Source organism: Phaenicophaeus curvirostris, chromosome 9 (assembly GCF_032191515.1).
Source record: "Phaenicophaeus curvirostris isolate KB17595 chromosome 9, BPBGC_Pcur_1.0, whole genome shotgun sequence".
Taxonomy (NCBI): domain Eukaryota; kingdom Metazoa; phylum Chordata; class Aves; order Cuculiformes; family Cuculidae; genus Phaenicophaeus; species Phaenicophaeus curvirostris.
In genome coordinates, this window is record NC_091400.1 from 8713293 (window position 1) to 8736505 (window position 23213).

The following is a 23213-nucleotide window of genomic DNA, read 5'->3' on the forward strand; positions in this document are numbered from 1 at the left end:
GTGCCAATTAGTCTAATAAGACTGGCTTATTGTGAGGGTGAATTTTGCCACTATAAAATGACAGTTGCTTTTGACCTGCATATACGTTTAGAATCATAGAATGGTTTGGGTTGGAAGGGACCTTAAAGATCATCTAATTCCAATCCCCCTGCCATTGACAGGGACACCTCCCACTAGACCAGGCTGTCCAAGGCCCCATCCGACCTCACCTTGAACACCTCCAGGGATGGGCATTCACAACTCCTGGAGTGCTAGAAGACAACAGTCCTTTCTAATACCAGCTTTCAATTTTTGAACACTTATTTTTATTGTTCATTACTTCAGAGAGGTTCTTTAGCTTGATTTTGATGCTGCTCAATTAGTGATATTGCATAAGTGTAGTTGGGCGCATCTGTTAGGTCTTACATTCTCTGTCTCAAAGGTGGAATGAATGTTTTTCCTATAAAAGTAATTGTTGAACACTAAAAGGGTGTCAGGGGCTTCCAGTTGAATATACATTTCTAGAAAAATAAGTACCTCAACAGTTTGGTAATACTACAGATGTAGAAAATTGTCTCAGAAGGGTAGTTCTCTACTAATGGATTGCATGAGGGAACGTTTTCAGTGAAACTGAGCATTACAATGTTATATCTAATATCTGTTTATGCTTGCTCTTTCTTACTTAGCCTACTTGCAAGAGAAAACCTCAATCACCTTTTTCAAAAAGCTTTTTGTACCATGTACGTGTTCTGATGTGTATGGGGCTTTTGATACATCTGTTTTTTTGACGCAACTTAGACCTTGCTCAGCACTGAAACTGAAGTGGCTCAATATTTAATAGCATTGTCACAGCTTTCCATTATATATAAAAAAAATCAGCAGTGTGTCTTAAAGGAATTATCTGTGTGCAGCTACTGGTTTAGTAATCTTTGAAGTAAGTAAACGTATTAAGTTGAAGTACCATTGTAGTGGGCTCCGTTTGAGACAAAAACTGCTCTTGCAGCTCTGTGTTGGAGATACGGGGTCTAAGCAATAAGTGTTTTTAAATTCAATTGTCTAAAATGCATACTTCATGGAAACAGTGATGGGTATTCTTTTGTTGTCAGCATCAGCAAGAACATTTATATGCTGAGCTAGCAGCTCAGAATCAATCATACCGTGGATTTATTATTTAACAAATTCTGTAGGGTTGTGATATTACAGCTTGGATTTACTCTACTGGATTATATTGTTTTCATATAATCTTTCTGTTCCACTTAGAATCTGCATGTTGTACAAAAGTCGCGCCAACTGCTGTTTTCCTAAAAATAGAGTAGAAACTGCCAAGGTGATGGGGTTTTTTTTGTTGTTTTTAAAGCTCCGATGCCATCACTTCAGTTAATATGTAAAAATAACATGACCAAAAATGATTAAAATTAAAACGTATGTGTTTTAAGCAGGTTTATTATTGTCAGCCATAGAATATTTGCTCCATAGGACGTGGTTTAGTGGCAGATAGGAATGGTTGGACCCAATGATCCAAGAGGTCTTTTCCAACCTGATGATTCTATGATTCTATGGTATGTATGTATTTATTTAAAATGTTTAATGATTGATAAAATATTTGCATGGTAGTTAAGTAATTTAAATAACTGTTTAAACAAACATGTGTGTGCAGAATGTAAACCCAAGCTGGAGAGGAGAGCGTGCAGTAAGTTCTGGAAGGTGAGCAGAACTCGCTGTTTCTATCTAGTGGTGCAGCACAGAGTAAGTGCGCACCTGCAGCATTGCAGTAGGTCACTGTGATGGTAAAAAACCCCCTGTTTTCTTGTGTTTTGATGAAATTCCTTGCTTTTAAATTTGTGGTCATTGTCCCTCATTCTGTCAGTGTGCTCTGCTAGAGCCTGGTTCCCTGCCACCACGTGTTTATACTAGGACACACTTGACACTTCTCCAGGCTGAATCCCAGCTCTCTTGGCCTCTCCTAATGTGAAAGATGCTCCAGTCCCTTAATAATCTTTGTGAATCTGTGGCCATCATCTGCTTTGGTTTCATTCCTTTGCAATTGTGTGTATGCGCATGGAATATGAGGCAAATCAAAGCATGGTAGGAGGGGGATGACTGGGAGATTTATTAGAAAAGTTTAGTCATCATCTGTGCTAAACTACTTGATATTAATGACACCTTAACTTTCAATCTGGCCAGTCAATCTGGAGGATCATTTCCAGTGTCTACAGAGGACTGAATTTCTAAGGTGTATTTTTACCTAGAACACAAAAATTATCAGAACTCATTATTAAAGCTCAGCCTACAGGCAGTTTATGTAATTTTATGTGCTTAGCTCAAGTTTCTCAGTCATGATGGGGTGGATGAGAGGTTCTGATATGTGCCATCTAATGTTTCCAGTCTTACTCACAAGAAGATATTTTGTAGCTTAAACATTTTTTAAAAATATACATTTCACATAGTTTATTTACATTTTGATACTAAATTTAAAATAATTAGTTGAATTAAAATATATTGTCGTGTCTGTATTCTGTGCCAAAGGTTTCACACTCAAAGTCGTGAATATTCTTATTTCCCATCTTTTCTTGTATCTTTAAGTGTAATATGAGCATTGGTAACTACTTTTTCTGTGTTTTGTGTACTGAAATTTCTTTTGGAAGGTGTAAGGGTAATGATAATCCTTGCCTAACAGAAGGTTCTGAAATCCAGCAGAAACTGGCTTTTATTTTGAGTCTTAAGCTTAGCCTTATAATTAAAAACTGTTAGCACTGTGTGAGTTATGAAATAGAAAATGAGAGATGTACTACTTTCCCATGAGGAGAAGGGAGGCGTGACATACTGGCAGTCCCTGTTGTATCCTAGAGGTGTGATTATCTCATTGAAAATACATTGCCTGGAATTAACTTACTGTTATTATATAAAGTCAGTAGTGTTTCTGTCTATTTCGTTATCCAGTTGGTTGGCAGAGATTTATTTCTGAATTTTGAATACTGATTATGAATACTTAAATTAGGAAGAAATAGAGAATGTGGACAAAAGTTAATAAGACTGTTAGCATGTAATAAAATATACATTAAACTTACTATAAAGAAGGATTTTAAGCTATTCTCTGCATTGATGACTGTCGGGGAGGATTTCACAGTATTAGTGTCATGGTAACATCCTGGAAGTGTTTTAGTACGATGCTGCCATGAGACCTGGAATACACTGAACAGCAGAAGAACCTGAATCTGATATACCCTGTAGATAGTCATGTCTCTTCTCTAATTATCTTGTACCTCTGTTCATATGGTGGTAGTCAGTAAAAATACGATCGCGTTGGTGAGACCAATTATATGTGTGGATATCGTGTTTCTTTGATGACAGGGCCCAAAGTTGACTCAATTTTTTTCAGTCGGAAATTTCTACTTATCACTCTGCAGTCCTACTCAAACTGAAACCTTTTACTAAATGTACAGGAAAAAAAAAAAAAGAGGAGCATTTGAAATGTGAAGTATTAGGTACAGCTTTCATTTTAACTCTTAACTTTTCTTTTTCCTTCAGCTCTAGTGAGTTGTTATGAAGAAAAATCATGTTAAGCATTTCTTTAGGTCAACATTAAGGGTGATAATCATCCTTTTTTGGAGGAGGAAAAAGAAGTTTCTGAATACAGGCTTTAGCTGCAGCTGCTGCTGCTGGATCTTAAGCCTCCTTCCTTGAAAACAAATGCGTGAGGTGAAAAGGGATGGGATCTCAAAAATTATGGAAAATCTAATTGAATCTCTTTTGCTGACTTCTACCAGCTAAGAATGATTCATAAATAATGTATTTTTAAAACTGATTCCACCATTTGGTGTATTCCTCCTAGCATAAGACTGCAAGAGGTGCTGCAATAGGTACAGTTTTACCTGTTGTACTGCCATCAGAGGAGAAACCAATCACTGGGAATGGTTAAACAGAGAAAAGCAAGTAGAAAAATATTAAAGAAAATGTGGCAAGAGGGATATGGAAATATTGAGGTAATGGAAGAATGTGAATTTTGTGTGGCTTTGAAATCAAATGTAGCTTTAAGTAGCTGTTTATTAATTAGTAAACACAGTTTATTTTTAAAGTTCTAATTTCTTTTGTATTTATTTGGAAGTAGGCCAGTGGAAAAAACCTGCAGGGAGGCACAAAGATAATGATATCTAAAAATTTTTCTACTGAATGTAGTATAATGTTGTTCTGCTTCTGCTGTTGCTTGTTTGATAACATTTTTCACATTTGCTGCAGTAACAGCAGGGGGATGCCTGATGTGTGTTTTGCTTTTTTGAGTTACTCCCCACAAAGAGGTTCCACAGATTGGTAGGAATCCATTTTTTTTTATCAGAGTTGCAAGCCTGAGAGTAATTAAAATATGCACTTACTGCTGTTAAGTAAAATTTATCCAGATGAGATTTTTAGAGCAATAGGAAAATGATTAACTCCTGATGCCTTTTTTCAAGGTATTATGCAGGGAACAGTTAAATTACCAAGAACTTGATCAATGAGAGTAATTGCTCTTCATCTTGTAACGGAAGAAAATTAGCTGCTGAGCTTGTCAGAAGTAGCTTTTCATTGTTGAGGAATCCAGAATACAAGGTGCTGAGTCTTCTCAACTCCCCCTTTCTTTTCCTTTTCCAACCGTACTGATCTTAGCATTCTAGGAGCTTCATATATGTGCCAGGTGAGGTAGAGAAGCTATGTTTGGTGAGGGAGACCAAACTACATATCCTTTATTTGTATGCACTATGACTACACACGGATCAAAATTTAGTTAGTCTATGGGAAAATGAATTCTGTAAGACTTAAATGTTATTTAATGATTGTTCAGTATAAATCCAGGAAACTGTAGAGACAGAATGCAGTGATTAAAATATGATGTGGTTTATATGAAAGGAGATATCTGGCTGATTCGAGAGGAGTTCCCCTGTGGACTTCTGTGTGAGTGAGCACATAGTACGCTATATAGGCGTTGATTTGATTTAGGTGTCCCTGGGGATAATTGCTACTGGGAAATTAGATTTACCAGTAATTCCATGAACTGGGTATACAAGTTATGTTTGAGCTGCCAAAGGAAATGTCTCCAGACATTCCAGAAAGTCTCAAAGTCTCACACATCTCTTACTTTTACTATATAATCCATTTTACACCCCCCCTTTTTTTTTTCAAGAGAATGATAAAGCTGCGTAGCGTCTAAAAGCTTTTATTACTTACTGTTTAAATATTCTTACTGAATAAAATCTACTCAGGTAAAGAAATTCCACGTTCACATAGGCAATCTACTCCTTTTATGTGAGCAAGAACTATGGGAGTAATCAATTAAGGTTAGTTACAAATAGCTTCTGTGCTTGTCGATATATTGACAGCTTTTGGAATATGATTTGGAATTCAGCCTTTTTAGCTCCTTCAACTTTTGTGCTGTAGTGTAGTGGTCCATCACTGTTAAGAGAATTAACCATAAGCAGAATAAGCTATTAAGAATATATTCCCTTGTTTTGCACTGAGAGCACAGCAAAGATTTACACAATTAAAATTAAGTCTTGAGAAGATATTTTTCCAGCTCGAAGTGCCTAAATAATTATTCAATAAAGGTAGAGGGGGGAAAACATGGATAGATTTAGGGGTATGTAACTGATTATAGAGATGTAGCACTTACACATGACGATAGATGTTCGTTTAAAGATCATACCAAATTACAAAATTTAGCACCCTGTGGAAAACCACAGGTGATTTTGAGAAATGTTGCTACAGGCTGTGTTATGACAGAGTGAAAACCTTCATACATCATGATATGCTGCATAGAAATTTCTGATATGTCTTTCTTGCAGATAGTCTGAATCTCTAGTACCTCTTGAGGAAGAATTGCTCCCTCAGCTTCAGCTGGCTATTTAACAAGTTCTTAAGGCTGAACAAACAGTAAAATTCCTGATACTGAAATATTCTGTCAATAACCATCTTATTATATAGTTAATTATCATTCTTGTCTGGCTGCTATAGAGCCTTTTTTTCCCTGCTGGGGCAGAGAAGTTAGAGAGTGCATGGTATGGGAGACCATCACAGAGTATTCATTGTGTGCTATTCCTTATCAGTAGAATAAGAATATTACAACTCTGTCCCTCTGACAGAAATTCAATATTAGGGTTATAAAGTGAAAAATAAATTTTTATTATATCCAGGTCACCATTTAGTATCATACGTGTACCCAAGCAGGAGCCCACATGTTAATTCCTTTATCTTTTAATTGTAATTAAAACTTAAGTGAAAACATAATATAATCATCAAGGTAGGTTCAAAGTTACTTTATATTAATGAAAGGCTTTAAACTTAGTGTGAATATTAGCCGGTAATTATTCCAGTGTGATGTGGGAACTTATGGACACGTTTAGTGGACGGAGGCTATTAAGTTTCATACCCTGCGCTTGGTTATAAAAGAGGGAAGGGCTACCGAAAGAAGATAATAAGTCATATAAGCAGGGGAATGAAAAGCAAAAAGAAAGCTCAGGGACTGGGAATGTAAAGGTTTATCTTCAGGTAAGAATCAATCAGGCAGCAAAAAGTGGCAATAAGTGGCAACAGGCAGAGCGCTGTAGGTTTACTTTGACGTGGAGTTTAAAAAGGAGTGGAGTGATGATGTTTCTGTGATTTCCTCTGCAGTTCAAATTTCAGGAGATTTGGAAAGGGTTGTTTTCTTTGCTTCTAGAATATTCTTATTGTGGACCATAACTGTAGTATTAACTCACCTTTTGTTCAAATGATTTCAAAGCTTTCCTTTTGTTTGCTTTAGTCAAAAATAAGAGATCCAATTATATTAAACATTTTACTTAACATCTGCAAGAATTCTTTCTTTAATCAGACATTTAAAACTAATGGAATTTTGCTATTGCTTTTACCATTGGTCAGGATCTCCCCTTGTATAGGAAAGGTGTATTGTTAATAATTTTCTGTATTGTATATTGAATTGGCTGACTTTAATGGCTATTCTCAAACTGCTGTTATTTAAGGTGTGGAGGAAAGCGCTTAATAACACATGCACAGTTCTTAACTCTATAGAAAGTATACTAAATGATGTGTTAGTGAAATGGTCTACAAAGAAACTTATAATTGAAGTAGTGATTTTCTTTAGTACGGCTTTTAGGAAATGTGTTCAGCATGAAGTATTAATATTCATGGAAATTCCTTTAGTTATAAAGTGAGATATGGGTGAATAAATCTGAGTCTTTTTTTTTTTTATAGCTTGCACTTGCAGTGGACATGCAAATATTTGTCACATGCAAACAGGAAAATGCTTCTGCACAACTAAGGGAATCAAAGGAGACCAGTGTCAACTGTGAGTACAACTAAATGTACCCCAAAATTATTGCATTTCATGCCTACTCTATATAATACTTTTTTCCTTTTTCTGTTCTGCTTTTGGGTTTGGATTTTGTGATTGACCTGACAATGTTTTAGTGATCCTTACATTTCTTAGGAAATGTCAACATTTCTTTCGCAGTACCTTTGTCACTTATCTTGATCCCAATCTATAGTCATTAGATTTTTAGAAGGTTGGAAATATATTATGGTGCATGGTGCTTTAGATATTTTCCCGTAGCATTAAGTATAGAAGAGAAGAATGTATAGACCTGTTACAGAAAGTACAATTAGTAGATCTTGTTTTGTTTTGGAATAGCTTATTGTTTGGTTTGAAGAGCTTGTTTGTTGGCAGGTAGAACTTGCTACTTAAGATTAGAGCTTAAGAAATGGGAGCACTAAAAACAAAGAAGCGGAATGACTTTTCATGTAGGAGAGGTAACACCTTAGAGTTAACGATGAATAGCTCCATATTTAAAGAAGTTTCTTTCAGTTCATTCTGTCCTGCACACTGCATTATCCAATATGAATCTTACTCCTTTCAGGATTGTAGTTATTTAAAATCAGTATCTACTCCACAAATTGTCATCACAGCATTGGTTGGAACTGGGGAAAAGGCATAAATACAACTCGTTCCTCTCCAGCAGGAAAAGGTGCCAGAAGGTTAGGTTCTGCCTGCCGTGAGGCATATTCTTCCACTGCGTCTGTAGATTTGTCTTTGATACACTTAATGAATTGGCTTGAATCTTACTCTTAATGCTTTACTTGATAAATAGTCAAGAAAGAAAAATATCTGTTGCAGAGGCTATGTGTATATTAGTGAGAAAGTTGTGCTGGCAGGTGTACTGTTTCACTGGTACCTCTGGGACTGTTTGTCCAGCCAATTGTGGACTCTCAGGATGAGATGGGAAACCAAGATTAGGACTAAAGGATGGATTTTTAGCTTGACAAAAGCTGAAGAGTAATATTTTTAAACTCTGACTTAAATCTTCACTGAGGAGTTATTTTCCCCTCTTTTTCTGTCCAGACACTCAATCAGTTCTAGATGTTAATATGTGGTTTGATTACCAGTGTGTGGTATGGATGTATGCTGATGCTCTTCTACCTATTTACAAAGAATAGGGCAAAAAAAAATTTACTCCTCTGTGCATCCAAGCACTTGAGCTACAGGAAACAGTTTTATTTGCTCATAACTCCAATGCTTTGCCACCTACCGTTCAGCCTAAGGCACCCTTTATAGACTTTTTCACCAGTGTATATTTCACATATCTATTTTACTATCCTTTTTACTTTGCCTTATGTCCACTTCATCATCATTTTCTTGGATCTGATTTGAAACCTCTTTCTTAGATAGAGTTGTGCTGTTCAACCATATCAGTCTGCTGTTCTCAGTTTGTCTGTCATAAAAGGTTCTTGTATCCCATTTACTGAACTAGAAGATGAAATGTTCTAGTGCTAGATTTTACTCTCCTGGTCAATAGTTCCAGCAATTCAAAATAAATGGAGGAAGCAGATATTTCAATTTTGACTTCTCCAAAGTAAACTTAAAATTGCAATTTCAGACTGAAAATCTCTACTTTTGTCACTTATAATACATTCCCCTTCCTAGAGCCTTGCATAGACCAAAGGCTTATCCATGGGAAGCTGTGGTGTTAAACCCAATTAGTATTTCAAATGGTTTCTTCTGGATGAAATGATCTCTGCAGAGCAGCCGATTTTTTAATTGTTTTTGTCTGTGATCACATTTTAGATTGTGAGCTTCACACCTGTTGTGTACATAGCCACAAATTTTAGCAAAAAACCCCTGAATTTCTGCCTCTAAGTCCTTTCCTAACTCCGTTACTTAAAAATATACTTTAAAACAAGGCTATGTAGACTATCTAGTTTATGACAGCATATATAGGAAGAGATCGGCTCCTGTTATGGGCACACTGAATGGATTAGGAGACCATCTAGGATAAAATTTGAGTTCTAGAGACTTGCTAGAATCACTAGATGTCCTGTGGAAAGCCAATAACTACAGAGTTAGAGTTTTAGTATGTGTCCTCAGATGATACACTTAGAATTTGTCATTTTTACTCTGGGAGAGTGAACCATTCGTATAGAAGTTTCAGTCAAATGTTGATTTTTAATTATTTCCCTTACAACATCAGGATATGAAGAACATAAAAATCAGGTCACTCCTGAATCGCTTCACATGAAGAATGAGAACTTTATCAGATTAAAAAAAAATAAAGAAAAAACTCTTTTCTCTGTAAAAATTATCCTTGAACTCAAAACCTGTTTTGAAAGTATCATGTTATGTTGTCAAAATACACATACACAATATCTATCTAGAAGGTAAGGATTATTTTAAGTTGGCTAAATCCTTTACTTTGATTTAGGACTTTATTATATTCTGCATAAATTATCTCGAACTTTATTCCAAGTGTAAATACTGTTCTCCATAGCTCTGGATAAAAACTGGTTTTGGATGCTCCTGTTGTGCAATCTCAGCTGCAAACCTCTAACCCTGTGATTTCTAAAATAAAGACTTCTGCGAAAATTCCAGGCTCCAGCTGTTCAGTGTGAAAGTTAGATTTATATTCCTGTCAAGAATCCTATTGATTAGAAAGTCATAGCTGCGGGGTTGTATGTTATCTCCCTCTCTCCCTCCCTCAGTCTCTTCCTCCTGCCCTCTGATGCTTTTCTATCTGCTCATCATGGGCAGGACACATGTGCTTGGGGGCAGAGATTTGAGGCAATCAAGAAAACTTTACAACACTTTTTTTTTTTTTTTCTTTTTTCTTCTCTGGTTTAAGAATAGCCAGTTAATTGTGTTTTTATGGAGTATGGTCTTTATTTTGTTTTTACTTTTTATGTCTTTATAGCTTTATTTTAGTATACGCATCTCATGGTTATGAGGTTTTTCAGTTGGTAAAAACCTGTAATACTCTTCTAATCAGGAGAAACTGATTAGAATGGTTTGATTATTCAAAGTAACTAGACTATAAAAAAAATAAAAACTGAGGCAAATAAAAATATTTAAATTTTTTTTCTCCCTTAACTCTAATAATGAAATTTGCCATTATCAGCAACAGGAAAATCGTATTGACTTAAAACATTTTTAGGTGAAAACTATTATTTTAAGATAATTTTATTTAATCTTCTTCAATACCTGATTTGTTAGTTGCTTGTTTTATTCCCTCATAAAATTTTGTGTACAAAATTTTAAAAATTTCTATGGATTTCAGTATAATCATATGCAGGATACAGATAAATTTTCAGGCCTATGGAAATGCAAGGAGTATGCTAAGCGGATGTTTTAATGTTAAAAGAGAGAACTTTTACTGGATGCATGGAAGGAAAATATGAAAATTACATAATTAACTGAGTAGTTGAATCATTTTTCAAGAAGTTTCAGTAAATCTGGGGTCTTCCGAGAGACAGCCTTCACCAGGACCTGTCTGTATCTTTTGCTACCCCTTGTAAATCTGGAGAAATTATGAGCATGGGGAGAGGTTACAGGGTTACAAATGCTCAGTGGAAATACAGATTCATAGTGAATTTTTCAAATTGTCAGTTTTTACTGGATAAGCTGTAACATTTATTGCACTGTACTTCCCAGTTACAGCCATGGCTGTAGTTTTGGGGGAAGGCAATTAATCTCTCTTGTTGAGAACACCCTGCTGAGGTGGGCTTTAGGCTATTGGACCTGTCCTGTTGGTATTGAAACTGTGGCTTTGAAAGATGGGCAGGTTGGATATCATTTTAGTATACCTTAGTTCCCAGGCATAAATCAGGATAATAATTGATAAATGAATGATAAATTTAAGAGTGTAAGATGTATTTATCTAGGATATTCTGGAATGAGCAAGTATTACTTTGCTCATTATAATTTTAATAAATATTCATGCTACTAATTTCTTAGTCATTGTGATGTTCTTTTGAAGAGGTGGTAATAGTACTGTTTTATTTATAAAAAGATACCCTGTTTATTTGGTAAAATATCCACTGTGTGCAAGCTTTCAAAAGCTATTCAATAATATAAGCACCTGTGCATAAATAATAAGCACTTTCTTTTTGTCTGATTTATATATAAATAGGTATTAAAGATAGCCAGCTGTCCTCTTCTGTATAATTCCCCCTCACAGAATGGTATAATTCTTCCTACCAGATGGAAAGGCAGGTAAAAATACACAAGGTTATGAGTCAAATTCCCCAATCTATTGATATTATTGCAGCTTTATTCGCTGATAGCAGAGTTAATATGTTCCCTGTTGTTTCCTCTCAGAGCTCTTCTTTCTGCTTTGCAGCAGGTGAAAAACTGACAGCAATCATGTAACAAATTCACTTTATTAGAACTTTTTGTGTCAAAGAGACACGCACACAAAGCCTCACAAACAAAACCAACCCAACGAGCTTCTAGTTGCTGGAAGTTCAATGAAAAAACTTCTGTCTAAGAAATTTTCTTCATAGATGATAGAATCAATTTAATACTAGTTACTGTGCTTTTCCAAAGTGAAGGTAAAAAGTATAATATTTAATGTTTTAAAATACTAAAGGAAGCTAATTTTTGTTATTTTTCTTTCTCTTCCCCCCTACCACCCTCCCCCCCAATTTTTCTTTTCCTGTCCTTTGATCGTATTCCAACATGAATTTGACGTATTTGGTTATGCTTGAACAAAACATTTTCTGCTTGTTCATGTTGAGTCCAGTCCTTGAGTTTTCCTTTTAACGGAAAGCTTTGACATAGTTATGGATGCTACACTAGTACTTATGGTCATTTATGGAGAATTCCATCAAAATCTGGCAATTAGGTCTAGCTAGATTTGTCGGTTGCCTCTGTTCTTATTTAACTGCCTGAACATATTAGCTGTAAGGATAGGTTCTGGCCCTCAGCTGGTTTTCAAAGAGCTAGGTCATTAGGTTGCTAAGGAGAACAATAAAGTAAAGCTCCCACTTCAGCATTAAATATCTGTTTAAAATGTACTAATTTTCTGCTCTACATGTCGTATATATAGCCAGATCTATCAAGGACATGAGATTAATTTTTTTTTCTTTAATTCATGCTTCTAGTATCAATCACTTCTGCTTGATTTGCAGGATTCATTTAACAATATCATAGAATCATTGAGTCATAGAATAGTTTGTATGTTGGTACTTCATTGTGGGTCAGTTGTGAATGTGTTAAATTTGGAGAACACTGTAATATTGATATTGCAATGTAAAAGCAGTTATGATAGCAACGAGTCTCTTGCCAAGAGCCGAATTCAAAATCATGCATGTAATCTTCTTAGATGTTCCATTTCTATGGAATATGCTTTTTTTATCTCTCTGAGTTCAGTACTAATTGTCAGGAAAATGGGAACAGTTTGGGTGTGAGGCTTTCTTTTTCATGAGAATGAAGTAATTTTGCTTTTGGCTTCTAAGTCAGGCTCTTCCATAACTAACTGTATGCACATATGTGTCTCTTGGTTTGGCAAGAATCTGCTCACCACCGGGCTTCAGGTGTTCTCTAAGGTTTTTTTTAATATTCATTATTTTCTCTCCACGCTACCTTGAATAATACAAACTGCAGAGCAGAACAGATTTTCTTTACACCTTTCCAGACACTCTTAGCTGTAAGATGGGAATGCAGGCAGTGTACCCATCTCTTGTGCTCAATTGGTTTATGCTAGTATTTGTCCTGGATATGGTTTTAAGTCATATCTTTTTTTGTTTCCTATTTGGAAAATATATAGTGCCGTATTTTCTTTCAAAATAAGTGAATCAAAATACCCTATTCTTAAGAATTGTTCTTCCTGTGACATGGCTGTGCCATTTAGTGAGAGGAATTTCATAGAATTATAGAATGGTTTGAGTTGGAAGGGACCTTAAAGATCATCCAGTTCCAACCCCTCTGCCATGGGCAGGGTCATATCCCACTAGATCATGGGATGCCACAGACATACCACTGAGACCTCCTTTGAATTCCAGTGGTCAGGAAGCATCTGTTATAAAGCAAACCCCTTTTATAAGAACCATTAGTAATTTTTAGTGCTAAGCGTTGCTGTAGTCCCAGTTGTCTAAATATGTATAGGTAAGGTAATGCTTCTACGTGTTATTTTTGTTATAATAAAGTAACACATCTGACATGAATACTCAAGCTTACAAGTTCTCTGCCTCTTAAATAGACCCATAAATATTTAAAGCTAGATATAAGCTGAAGGTAATTATTCTGGCTCTAATTAGGTATGTATTGAGTCTGGACTGAGATGAATTTAGGAGTGGGAGTGATGCTAATGGTTACTCTCGCACAGAGAAACAGATGGACTGTGCCACATGGAAGAGTTACTGGGAAGAGGACAGAAGAGGAAAGGAGGTTATGACTGCCCTAAAACTGCTTTATTGCTGAGTCTGATTTTTTTGTTATCCAGCAAAGTTGTGACCTTAGTTTCTGTGCTTGTTTTCAGAAAGTGTTTGTCAGGTTTTGAGTCTGTCCTTCCCCTCCTTAGGTGTATGAGAAGGGCCTTGTGGCTTCAGCTGTGTTTATATCTTGCTAGGGCTTACTTTAAAGCAGAATGGCATGTATCTGCATAGCACAGTGCTTTGCTTTAGTCTCAGAAAGCGTCACAATAGGTTATGAAGACCTTAAGCTTGATTTTTTTTTTTTCAAGCTGTTGAAAATGGTGTTTCATCCCTTAGGGTGTGCAATGAAGTCATGTAGGAATGCTTCTTTGTGGCCAGAACTAGAATTACAGCGAAGAGACAGTGAGGCTGAGGCTTATAAAGTAGTATCAGCCAAAATCCACATGAACAACTCTTCTTATAAAGCAACCCGTCCAGTGGGAGAGATGCATTCAGTTACACCGTTGCTTGGCACTGCTTCTTTGAGAAGTTATAAAAGGAGACTGGGCCATTTCTTATAATATAATTAACATGAAGTGTTGTTCAAATTGCAGAGAAGACTTGTAGGAGGTTGCTAACAGTGGAGACCTGCTTCTTTCCAACATGCAGTTCTACCAGACAGGTGTCTGTTCTAATCTTAATTAACCAAATACCTCTATAGTCTAATCTTTCTGTCCAGATAAGATCCTGTGGTCCCCACAAATCTTAAAAGCACCCAGTTTGAATATCATGGTCAGTAACTCTGTTAATAAAATTATTCTGTACTTTTCATGCTGCAGTGGTTGGATTATAAACTGTCATTGTTCATGGGAGCCATAATTAATCTCACAGATCATAAATTGTCATGTATAGCATAACATCTGTGAATTACTCTAGCAGAGTACTTTTTACTGCTCCTTATTAATGAATCTCTGGGCCTTAATATAGCCAGGCACTGTGTGCCTATTTTACATCTTCAGTATTCACTATACCTGCTGTCAGATTCCAACTCTTTTTCAGATAGTGGCAGCTTGTCCACCTGATGTTCTGTATGTCTTACACTTGCCCAGTGAATATTCTGACGCAGCCATTCTGTCCAGAGAAACTGGACGTGTAAACCAGTAAATGTATAAGTCCAGTATAAGTCCAGTAAATGGTTTCGATCTGTAACACTTAGACATACTAAACATACACAGATGAGTGTACAGGTAGATAAGAAGTTCTTGAGCTGTGGCGTCCTGAGGCACCTGACTGCAACCTGTTTGCTCTATGGGTAGTTGTGGTAGTTGCTCTGGGTTTGGGAATTCTACTTGAACAACTGGGCATCTAACAGTTTGGTCGTGCAATAAGAAGTTTTACAGCAGGTAAACGTCTTTCAGTTTTGATTCTTTTCTTGTTCTGTTGTGTCCCTCTTAAGAAGATGACAAAGTTGGAGTTTTCTCCCTAGGTAGTTGTCCCTCTTTGACGTGTGTTAAATCGTCCTTTACAAACTCTACACTGTAAAATTACCTCTTGAAGGTTTGGGCTTTTTTTTTAGGAGTTAAAAAGATAGCTTATTTTTTGCTAAATCTCAGAGAAGACAATGCTTAGTCCTCCATCTCTTCCTAATCCTAAACCCCACTTCAATTTCTGAAAGTTAGAATATTTGCTGCAGACGGGGGAGTGAAAATAACACAGATTTCCAGTGGAGCATGAAGTTGTTTGGGCCTTCCTACTGCTTTGGTTAAAGGTAAGGAGTTCTCTTTATAGAAGGAAATGAAAGTAATTGATAGTTTTTCTGGCTACTCATCCTGCCGTCATCTGAAAACAAGCCTTCAGCTGAGTCAAGACAGGAAAACCTGGGTATTTGAGGGAGCGTTCTTAAAAATTATAGTATATACTGCCATGTCGTGACAGATTAAATTCAATGTCTACTATACTATAGGAACAATCCACTGCATCACTATTATCATTGCTGACTACTGTTACCTGAGTCAGCTTTGGATGATTAACTATGGAATAGAAGGGAGGAAAGTGATATTTCCTTTGTGTAAGGGGGAATATTGAAAGAGATTTTTTTTCCAAAGATTTAACAGTGAACACTCCTTCAAAACTTTATGGAGGACAAAACATTTTCAAGGTGAGCATCTACCAGAAAACAAATGTTGCTGGTAGACTTTTTCATGGGCCCTTTATCTAGCACAAAGAATTTGACATACATGATTATTTTTGCCCTCATGAAACACAAACACTAGTCAGCTTTAGTATATGTACACATTTGAAAAATCAGTGCTATCAGATTTTAATTATTTTGTCTTTGTAGGGAGATGTGGCCTAATATACAAGGTATAGATCAGCCTTAAAAATGACTCATCAAGTTTTCATGCATTGTTATTGGTCCTTTTTTCTTGGAAAGAGCCAGACAGGAGAGCCAAAGAGTTTACCGACATGCCCTTGTCCTTGCTGTTGCTCATAGTCTGTATCAGCATCTTAGACAAAGGCAGTTTGTCATTTGTAGGGAAAGGGGAGAAGGGAAGTAAGGTAAAATAAGGGCTTACAGCAGTATTGTCACCTTAATCAAAACTACATTTAAAAAAAAATATCACTGTTTTGGCTGCGTAAAGCTCTTGATTTCCTGATATTTCATAAACAAGCAGGTTCTTTTTATTTATTTTCAAGTACTTAGAATCATATGGGATCATGACAGTGATGACAACAAGAGACCATCCAGGAGACAAGGCAGAATGTCTGTCAACTTCCAGAAGCCACACACCCAAATATTCATGTGGCAAAGGGTCGTAAGCACATTGCTACTCGACTGATAGGGAATGAAAGCTTTGTGAATATTTCTAAGAGACTTCTCCCCTCTGCTGACTTCCCAGGAAACCCGCTTCTCCATTTTGAGATGAGATGGGCTGGGCATGCAGCTCCATCCCTAGATGTCCTGCTGTTGTTGGCCATAATGACTTGGTGCCCTCTGCAAACATGTTGGATTAACCAGCTGCTTCTTGCCCCAGTGCAATGCAACTGTTCAGTACTTACAAATGGGCACCAACATGAGATGTTAAGTAGCAGATGCTGATAGATTGGTTACTCCATCTGGAGATACATTTATTGTTTATGATCTTCTTTGTACGACTTCCCTTTTCCCATAATTTCCTCCTAGGATAAAATGGATACTTCACGTTTTTTGTTAAAAGCACTTAAAAATATTTGATCAAAAATCCTTTATGTAATTCTTTTCCGTGAATCATTCATTGTAGCACTATACTGGGGAGCTGGAAAGATTTTTCACAGCATTTTATTAGAGAAAAAGGAGAATTGATCCATTTTCATTAAATGATTATCAACAGAAATGAGGTTTGGATGGCTGACGTTTAAAGAGAGTAGAATTATATTATAAAAAGCATTATGATTTCGATGCAGACATTGATTTCACTATGCAGAACTGGTATTTCATTATGTACTGTTAGACTTTAAAAACTCTATAACAGAAACTGTAGTTGTGAGCCAAACAAGTGCAAATTGTTCTGGGCCACAGGCATATTGAGTTGTGGTGCAGATGACGTAGGTTCTTTTCATTCAAAACTGATCTAGAAAAATGAGATGGTTTCAAAGGAAACCCAGCTGTTACTGTACATGGTTAATTTTGCATGTTCATGTAAATTCTGACTTTTTTTGACATTTGTGACAGAAGACTCTGTGGTGAGCTCATTAAATAGTATTGCATGTTCCTCAAAACACCTTTTGTATTTTGTTTATTTTCTTTTTTTAAATGAGGCTATTTCTTGCCAAAATGATACCATTCACTGAGGCACAAAGCATTGTTTCTCAGTAAATGATGAATAGCATTTACATTTCTTAAATGACAGAAAATAAGGTTTTCTTTTTTTAATTTAAAGAAAAATCCTTTTAAATAGATCAAGCAAGCAATTATTTGATGTATTCTATACTTTGTGTGTCTGTATATTGTTAATTTCCATCATTTTTGCTGATATGTGATTAAATGTATTCTGAATATTATTAGAATATATCATAGAATCATAGAATCACCAGGTTGGAAGAGACCCACAGGATCATCGAGTCCAACCATTCCTATCAAACACCAACCCATGCCCCTTAGCACCTCGTCCACCCATGCCTTAAACACCTCCAGGGAAAGTGACTCAAGCAATGAGGTCCCCCCTCAGCCCTCTCCTCTCCAGGACAAACACCCCCAGCTCTCTCAGCCATCCCTCACAAGGCCCGCTCTCCAGCCCCGCCACCAGCCCCGCCGCTCCTCTCTGGACTCGCTCTAGAGCCTCAACATCCCTCCCGTGGCAAGGGGCCCAGAACCGAACACGGGATTCGAGGAGCGGTCTCACCATTGAGCAGCTGTACAGTGGCCACCCTTCGCAATGGGAGGGAGGGCCTGGGAAGGTGATTCCTGACTGCTGCAAGTCCCAAACCGGGACAGCATACAAGTCAGACAGCAAACAAAAGTATTAGGAGATGATCCCTCTCTCTGCATTGAGATAGAAGGGACGAGAGCTGAATTCTACCCTTTCTGCATAAAGCAATTGGTGCGTGTGTTGTTCCTTTTCCAGTTCTCTGCGTGCTAACCAGTGTGTGGCATCAGCTAAGGAAACTCCATCACTTGCTATGGGTGATGAATGCGTTTCTTCTGCTCCCAGCTCACGTGAACAGAAGACAAAGGACATACCCAAAAAACCAGTTTATTATATTTATATTTATTTTTATTTATTTATTTATATTTATTTATTTTATTTATTTATTTATATTTATTTATATTTAGTTTTAACTGTAAAATAGTTTTGTAGTTAAATCGTAGAATTGTAGGATGGTTTGGGTTGGAAGAGACCTTAAAGTCCATCCAGTTCCACCCCACCCTGTCACGTGCAGGGACACCTCCCACTGGATCAGGTTGCTCAAGGCCCCATCCAGCCTGGCTTTGAGTATCTCCAGGGAAGGAGCATGAGTTCTCTGGGCAACCTGGGCCTCACCAATCTCACAGGAAAAAAAATTCTTCCTAATATTAAATCTAAATCTCCCCTCTTTCAGCTTCAAACAGTTCCCCCTCATCCTATCACTATGTTCCCTAATTAAGAGCCATTCCCAGCTTTCCTGTAGGCAATAGGAAAATCCACTGTATGTAAGAATTACTTCAGTAAAGTTGCCTTTTGTGAACTATAATAGCATTTAAAAAATAAAATAAAAATAGAAAAATTTGGATGTTGCCTGTCAGAATAACTATTTCCCTTACTGCTTCAGTATGCATGTATTTCAAAATATATATGTTATGGGAGGCAGGTTTCTTCACTAACTGTAACTGATGTGACACACCCCTGTTGTACATTCCGGATTTTCCTTTTTAAGCTGGGCAGAGAATGTGTTCAGGGGAGCATCTGCAATGAGAATAATATTTTTCAATTGAATTTGTTTGCCATTCAACATGAGGTTGAATGATTTGAAGGTGCAGTAAGCCAAACAGTCTATCAGCATCTGCTACTTAGCATCTCATGTTTGGGCCCATTGTAAATTTGTAAAAGACAAGTAACTGAAAATATTAGCTATTATAGAGTTTTTCTTTGTTGAAAACTGTTTGTAATGCTAGAACAAGCATTTGGTAGCTTCAAAGTGGTTGTGTTGCTGATGCTGCTTAATCCAGAAAATTGTTGGCATAACTTTGTCCGGGACTGAACAATGGCTCAAGGGTCTGGCTATCTCTGTGTGCTTGTTGGCACAGTTTGTGGTATCGAAGCCAATCCGTTGCATTGGTTATATTTCTATACCTAGTCCAGTCACCAGTTTCATGAATTAATTTGTATTGAATGCAGAAAAATTTAAAGCAGGAAGAATATATTGGTGCTAAATATTTGCTCAGGCCTACTGTCTTGTCTTATGAAATGAGAAGGGATCTGCATTGAAGGTTTTAGTTTCAAGGGTGAGAAGTTTTCCAAGGTAGACTTGTCGTGAACATCCATGTTTGCTGTGTTTTTGGTGTATGAGGTTAATGTATGTAGTAATCCAAACATTTGATTTTTAATGAAATCAATTGTGAATTGTAGTGAAATAGGTTCTGTGAATCCTCATTTCTTCTAGACAGATCTAAAGTGCCCGTGACATTTTAAAGCTCTTTAAAATTGCTTTAATATTCTCATATCGTAACTGTCAGATAAAATGTTATCCATTGTGCACTATAGATCTGGGCTAATAATTTGCATCTGATAAGCCATTAGTATGGTAATTAGTAATTGGGATAAGAGTTGCTAGAGCTGAAATAAGCATCTGGTTTAATCAATTTGCCATTAAGCCAGCACAAGTTTATAGGTAGCAGTGGGAAAAGAAAATACCAGTGTGATAGCTCATAGCTCTGTAAGCTATCAACACATAGCTAAGTTTGAAATTAAAATAGCATCTCTTTACGTTGCTTGATATGGATTGCTCAGCACCCAGCACAAAATGCCGTGTCCTGTTTTGTTTTGAAATCTATTTTCAAGATCTTACAAGTAAGTAAAAGGAATGAAGATACATTGTGATGAAAACCCTGTTGATAGATATATATCTCAGCTTTGGCTTGTGATATTTATTCATTTTATTCACTAAGAAAGGGGAAGGGGAAACAGTTTTTACACAGCAATAAGGAAATGCTAGGTCAGATGGGTACTGGTGACACTGTTTGTTAGAAATCTCCTGGTGATGGAAAGATTGCTTTTCCTCTCCTCTTATGGTCTCTGATAGAGGTAATATGCATCTTCCTGCTGCTGTTTTCATTTTCGGTTTTCTCTTTTAGTCAATTTTATACCTTTACATATAGATGAAAATTTAAGTGTGATAGTTATGTTCCTGGTTTTCAAGTTAAAGTGTTTAGCTTCGCTTTGTTGCCAGTTATTAGTTTGAAATAGTTTTTGGTAGTTGCTGAGATTTGTTAAAAGAAGTTTGCACATAAAGCGTTAAGATTATGCATATGTAGAACTGAGAAATATATTTTGGTATTAAGATGGGGAGTTAGAAATGCATTATTTCTCATTTCTATTTTTATGAAGCTGCTGATCATTGTATAAACTAGGCACATCAATTACACAATGCTAAATCATGCTTAGAGCCCTCAATTTGGGGAGCCTTCTAGTTACCACAAATTTGCATTCTTCTGCAGGTGCATGTGCAGACACCTAGATGCCATGCAGTTTTCTAGTATATCCTATCTTCTTTCCATCTCAACTCTGCATCTGCAATTATTGCAGAAGAGCCTATGTTCTGAGGCTCTGCCATGTCCTAAGTGCAGTGAAAACTTTCTGTAACATTAGCTTCTGGATTATTGATGGGCTAACTAAAATCCTATCTTCTATTATAAAGGTAGGGGTACTGCATGCAACATGCATCTACTTAGAAAACAGTAGATATTTGAATTGTAATGTAACAATTTGCATTAAGAAAAATAGAGGGCTACAAAAAGTACATTGTTTAAGAAACGAGCTGAAGAGCCATTTCTATAGCTGATCAGTGACATCAGAAGTGACTAGCTGGATTATTAGTCTTCCTTGCTGCAGATTTGTCTATTTAAAAGGAATATTATTTTCACTCCTGTTTAAAAATCTGGTGATGGACTGCATGAGGTATTGAATTCAGCAGGCTGACCATATGGAAGCACGTATGTTTATGTAAGCATCCTTTTTACTTTGTCTTTTCATCCTTAGCCTGGATTATCATGTGAGTGACAAAAAATAAACAAAAAATGAAAAGGCAGTAAGTTAAAATAAACAGTATTACTGAAAAAGGGCTGCAGTGTAATATAATATAACAAAATCTGACACCAAAAGCAAATTCTCCATCATATGCAAGGTATTTTCAGGGAATGATAGCTGAGGCCAACAATAAATAGCATGGGACCAATGCTATCTGTACTCACCAGCTGAAAGATAATAATGTCTTAATATTTAAATGCTCCCTTATTCTCTTCTTCTTTGGTACAGAAGATTCACCTTTAGAAAGTACAGAATATAAATTAAGCTGCATAACCTTTGTATGCTTTGAACGCTATATATTTTTGGTGGGTGTATTGAAAAGGAAGTGGTATTCTTTATCTGGCTTACTAGATAATGTGGCTGGGGAGCTTGATTACAAAGGCATAAATCAATCCAAGAGCCCTGATCGCATCCTAAACTTCAACAGTGAAATCTGAGTGCTTTATTAGATTATCACTTCAGAAGGATTGATTTACAGCTTTAGTTCTCCATCTATTATTTTTATATTACAAGAAAAGGAATTTTTCAGCAATTTATAAATAGAACAAAGTACCAGAAGTCAAAGTAAATACTTGGCTAGAAAAGCTGTTTTAAGTAGTGACAGGAGTCTGGTATGGAATCAAAGTAAACTTATAATCAGATCTGAAAATCTGACCTGCTACGGCACTTTTCTTTCACTCACTGTTAAACAGAGCAATGATAAATGTCCTGAGACTAAATTACTGCAGGAGGCCAAAGGGAGAGCATCAAGATTGCCAGACTAACATAAAAAAAAGTGTCTAAAGTGGGACACTGTCCTGGAAGAGAAATTGTTGCACTGCTCACAGAGAAATGACAAGAATTAAAGGGTAAAGGAACAGTCAGATATGCCAGAAGAGTTTTAATAAATCAGATTTCATAAGGAAGGTTTAACAACAACAACAAAAATCTGGCCTGGAAATGAGATCTTAAAAGACCCAGAGAGAGATGAGGGCAGCAATTACTTTTTAACAGATGCTTCAAAATGACTTTCTAATCCTGGTCTTGTTTAGGTCATTTTATCCTTTCTTATGTATAGTCTTGTTTTAATCACAGATTTGCCCCTGATTCAGATAAATATCTAAATACAGGACAACACCTTGTTTTTTACATTTAAAGAGAGAATATTTCCTTGATTTGGATCAAATTGGGGGACCTATCATTTACTTTTACTTTCTCCTGCTCTTGGGAGGTGTAAATCCCAACCCACGGTAGCAGGGTTGGAACTGGGTGATCTTTAAGGTCCCTTCCAACGCAAACCATTCTATGACTGTAAATTGTCGCATACTGAGTAGCACTAAGTTTCACAAAACTAGTCCACGAAGTTCTTCCCATCCACTCTTGATACTTTACTTCTCCTCATTCATTCATTTTCCTTCTCTTTATTATTATTTGTTTCCTGAATGTGGTACAGGTAAGGTTTTCTGAGGTAAGGTACCGTTGAAGGTGACAAATGATGATTGGAAAAAAATGAACAAAATAATAAATCAATCCTTCCTGTTGAACAGAAAGATTGCCTCCTCTGTATTTATGAATAAAAGAATAGGTAACAGCACATCTAAACAGATGTACAGCTTTAGAGATGTTCAGTGTCATCCACATAAAAGTAAAATAACTCTAAGATACCAAAGCAGGAATTTGGTAAATCCATTCACTGGGTAAAATATGCACTATTATTTCAATTCATTCATTTTTAAAGAAAATGTATTTGTTGTAGACTTAAGATTTTTTTTTCATCCTTTTCTGTTGTATTTAAACCTCTCTGACATGTATAAAATTAAAGGCATTTTCCAACTCTTCTTTAAGGGT

General features: G+C 36.4%; 1 protein-coding gene across 4 annotated transcripts in view; it reads left to right on the forward strand.

Annotated features, from left to right (window-relative positions):
* ATRNL1 (attractin like 1) overlaps positions 1-23213 on the forward strand; it is a 491214-nt gene that overhangs the window by 138201 nt on the left and 329800 nt on the right. For all 4 annotated transcript variants that reach the window (XM_069863707.1, XM_069863708.1, XM_069863710.1 and 1 more), the window contains exon 20: positions 7198-7291. In XM_069863707.1, the coding sequence (XP_069719808.1) occupies positions 7198-7291 (94 nt within the window). The remainder of the gene's footprint in view (positions 1-7197; positions 7292-23213) is intronic.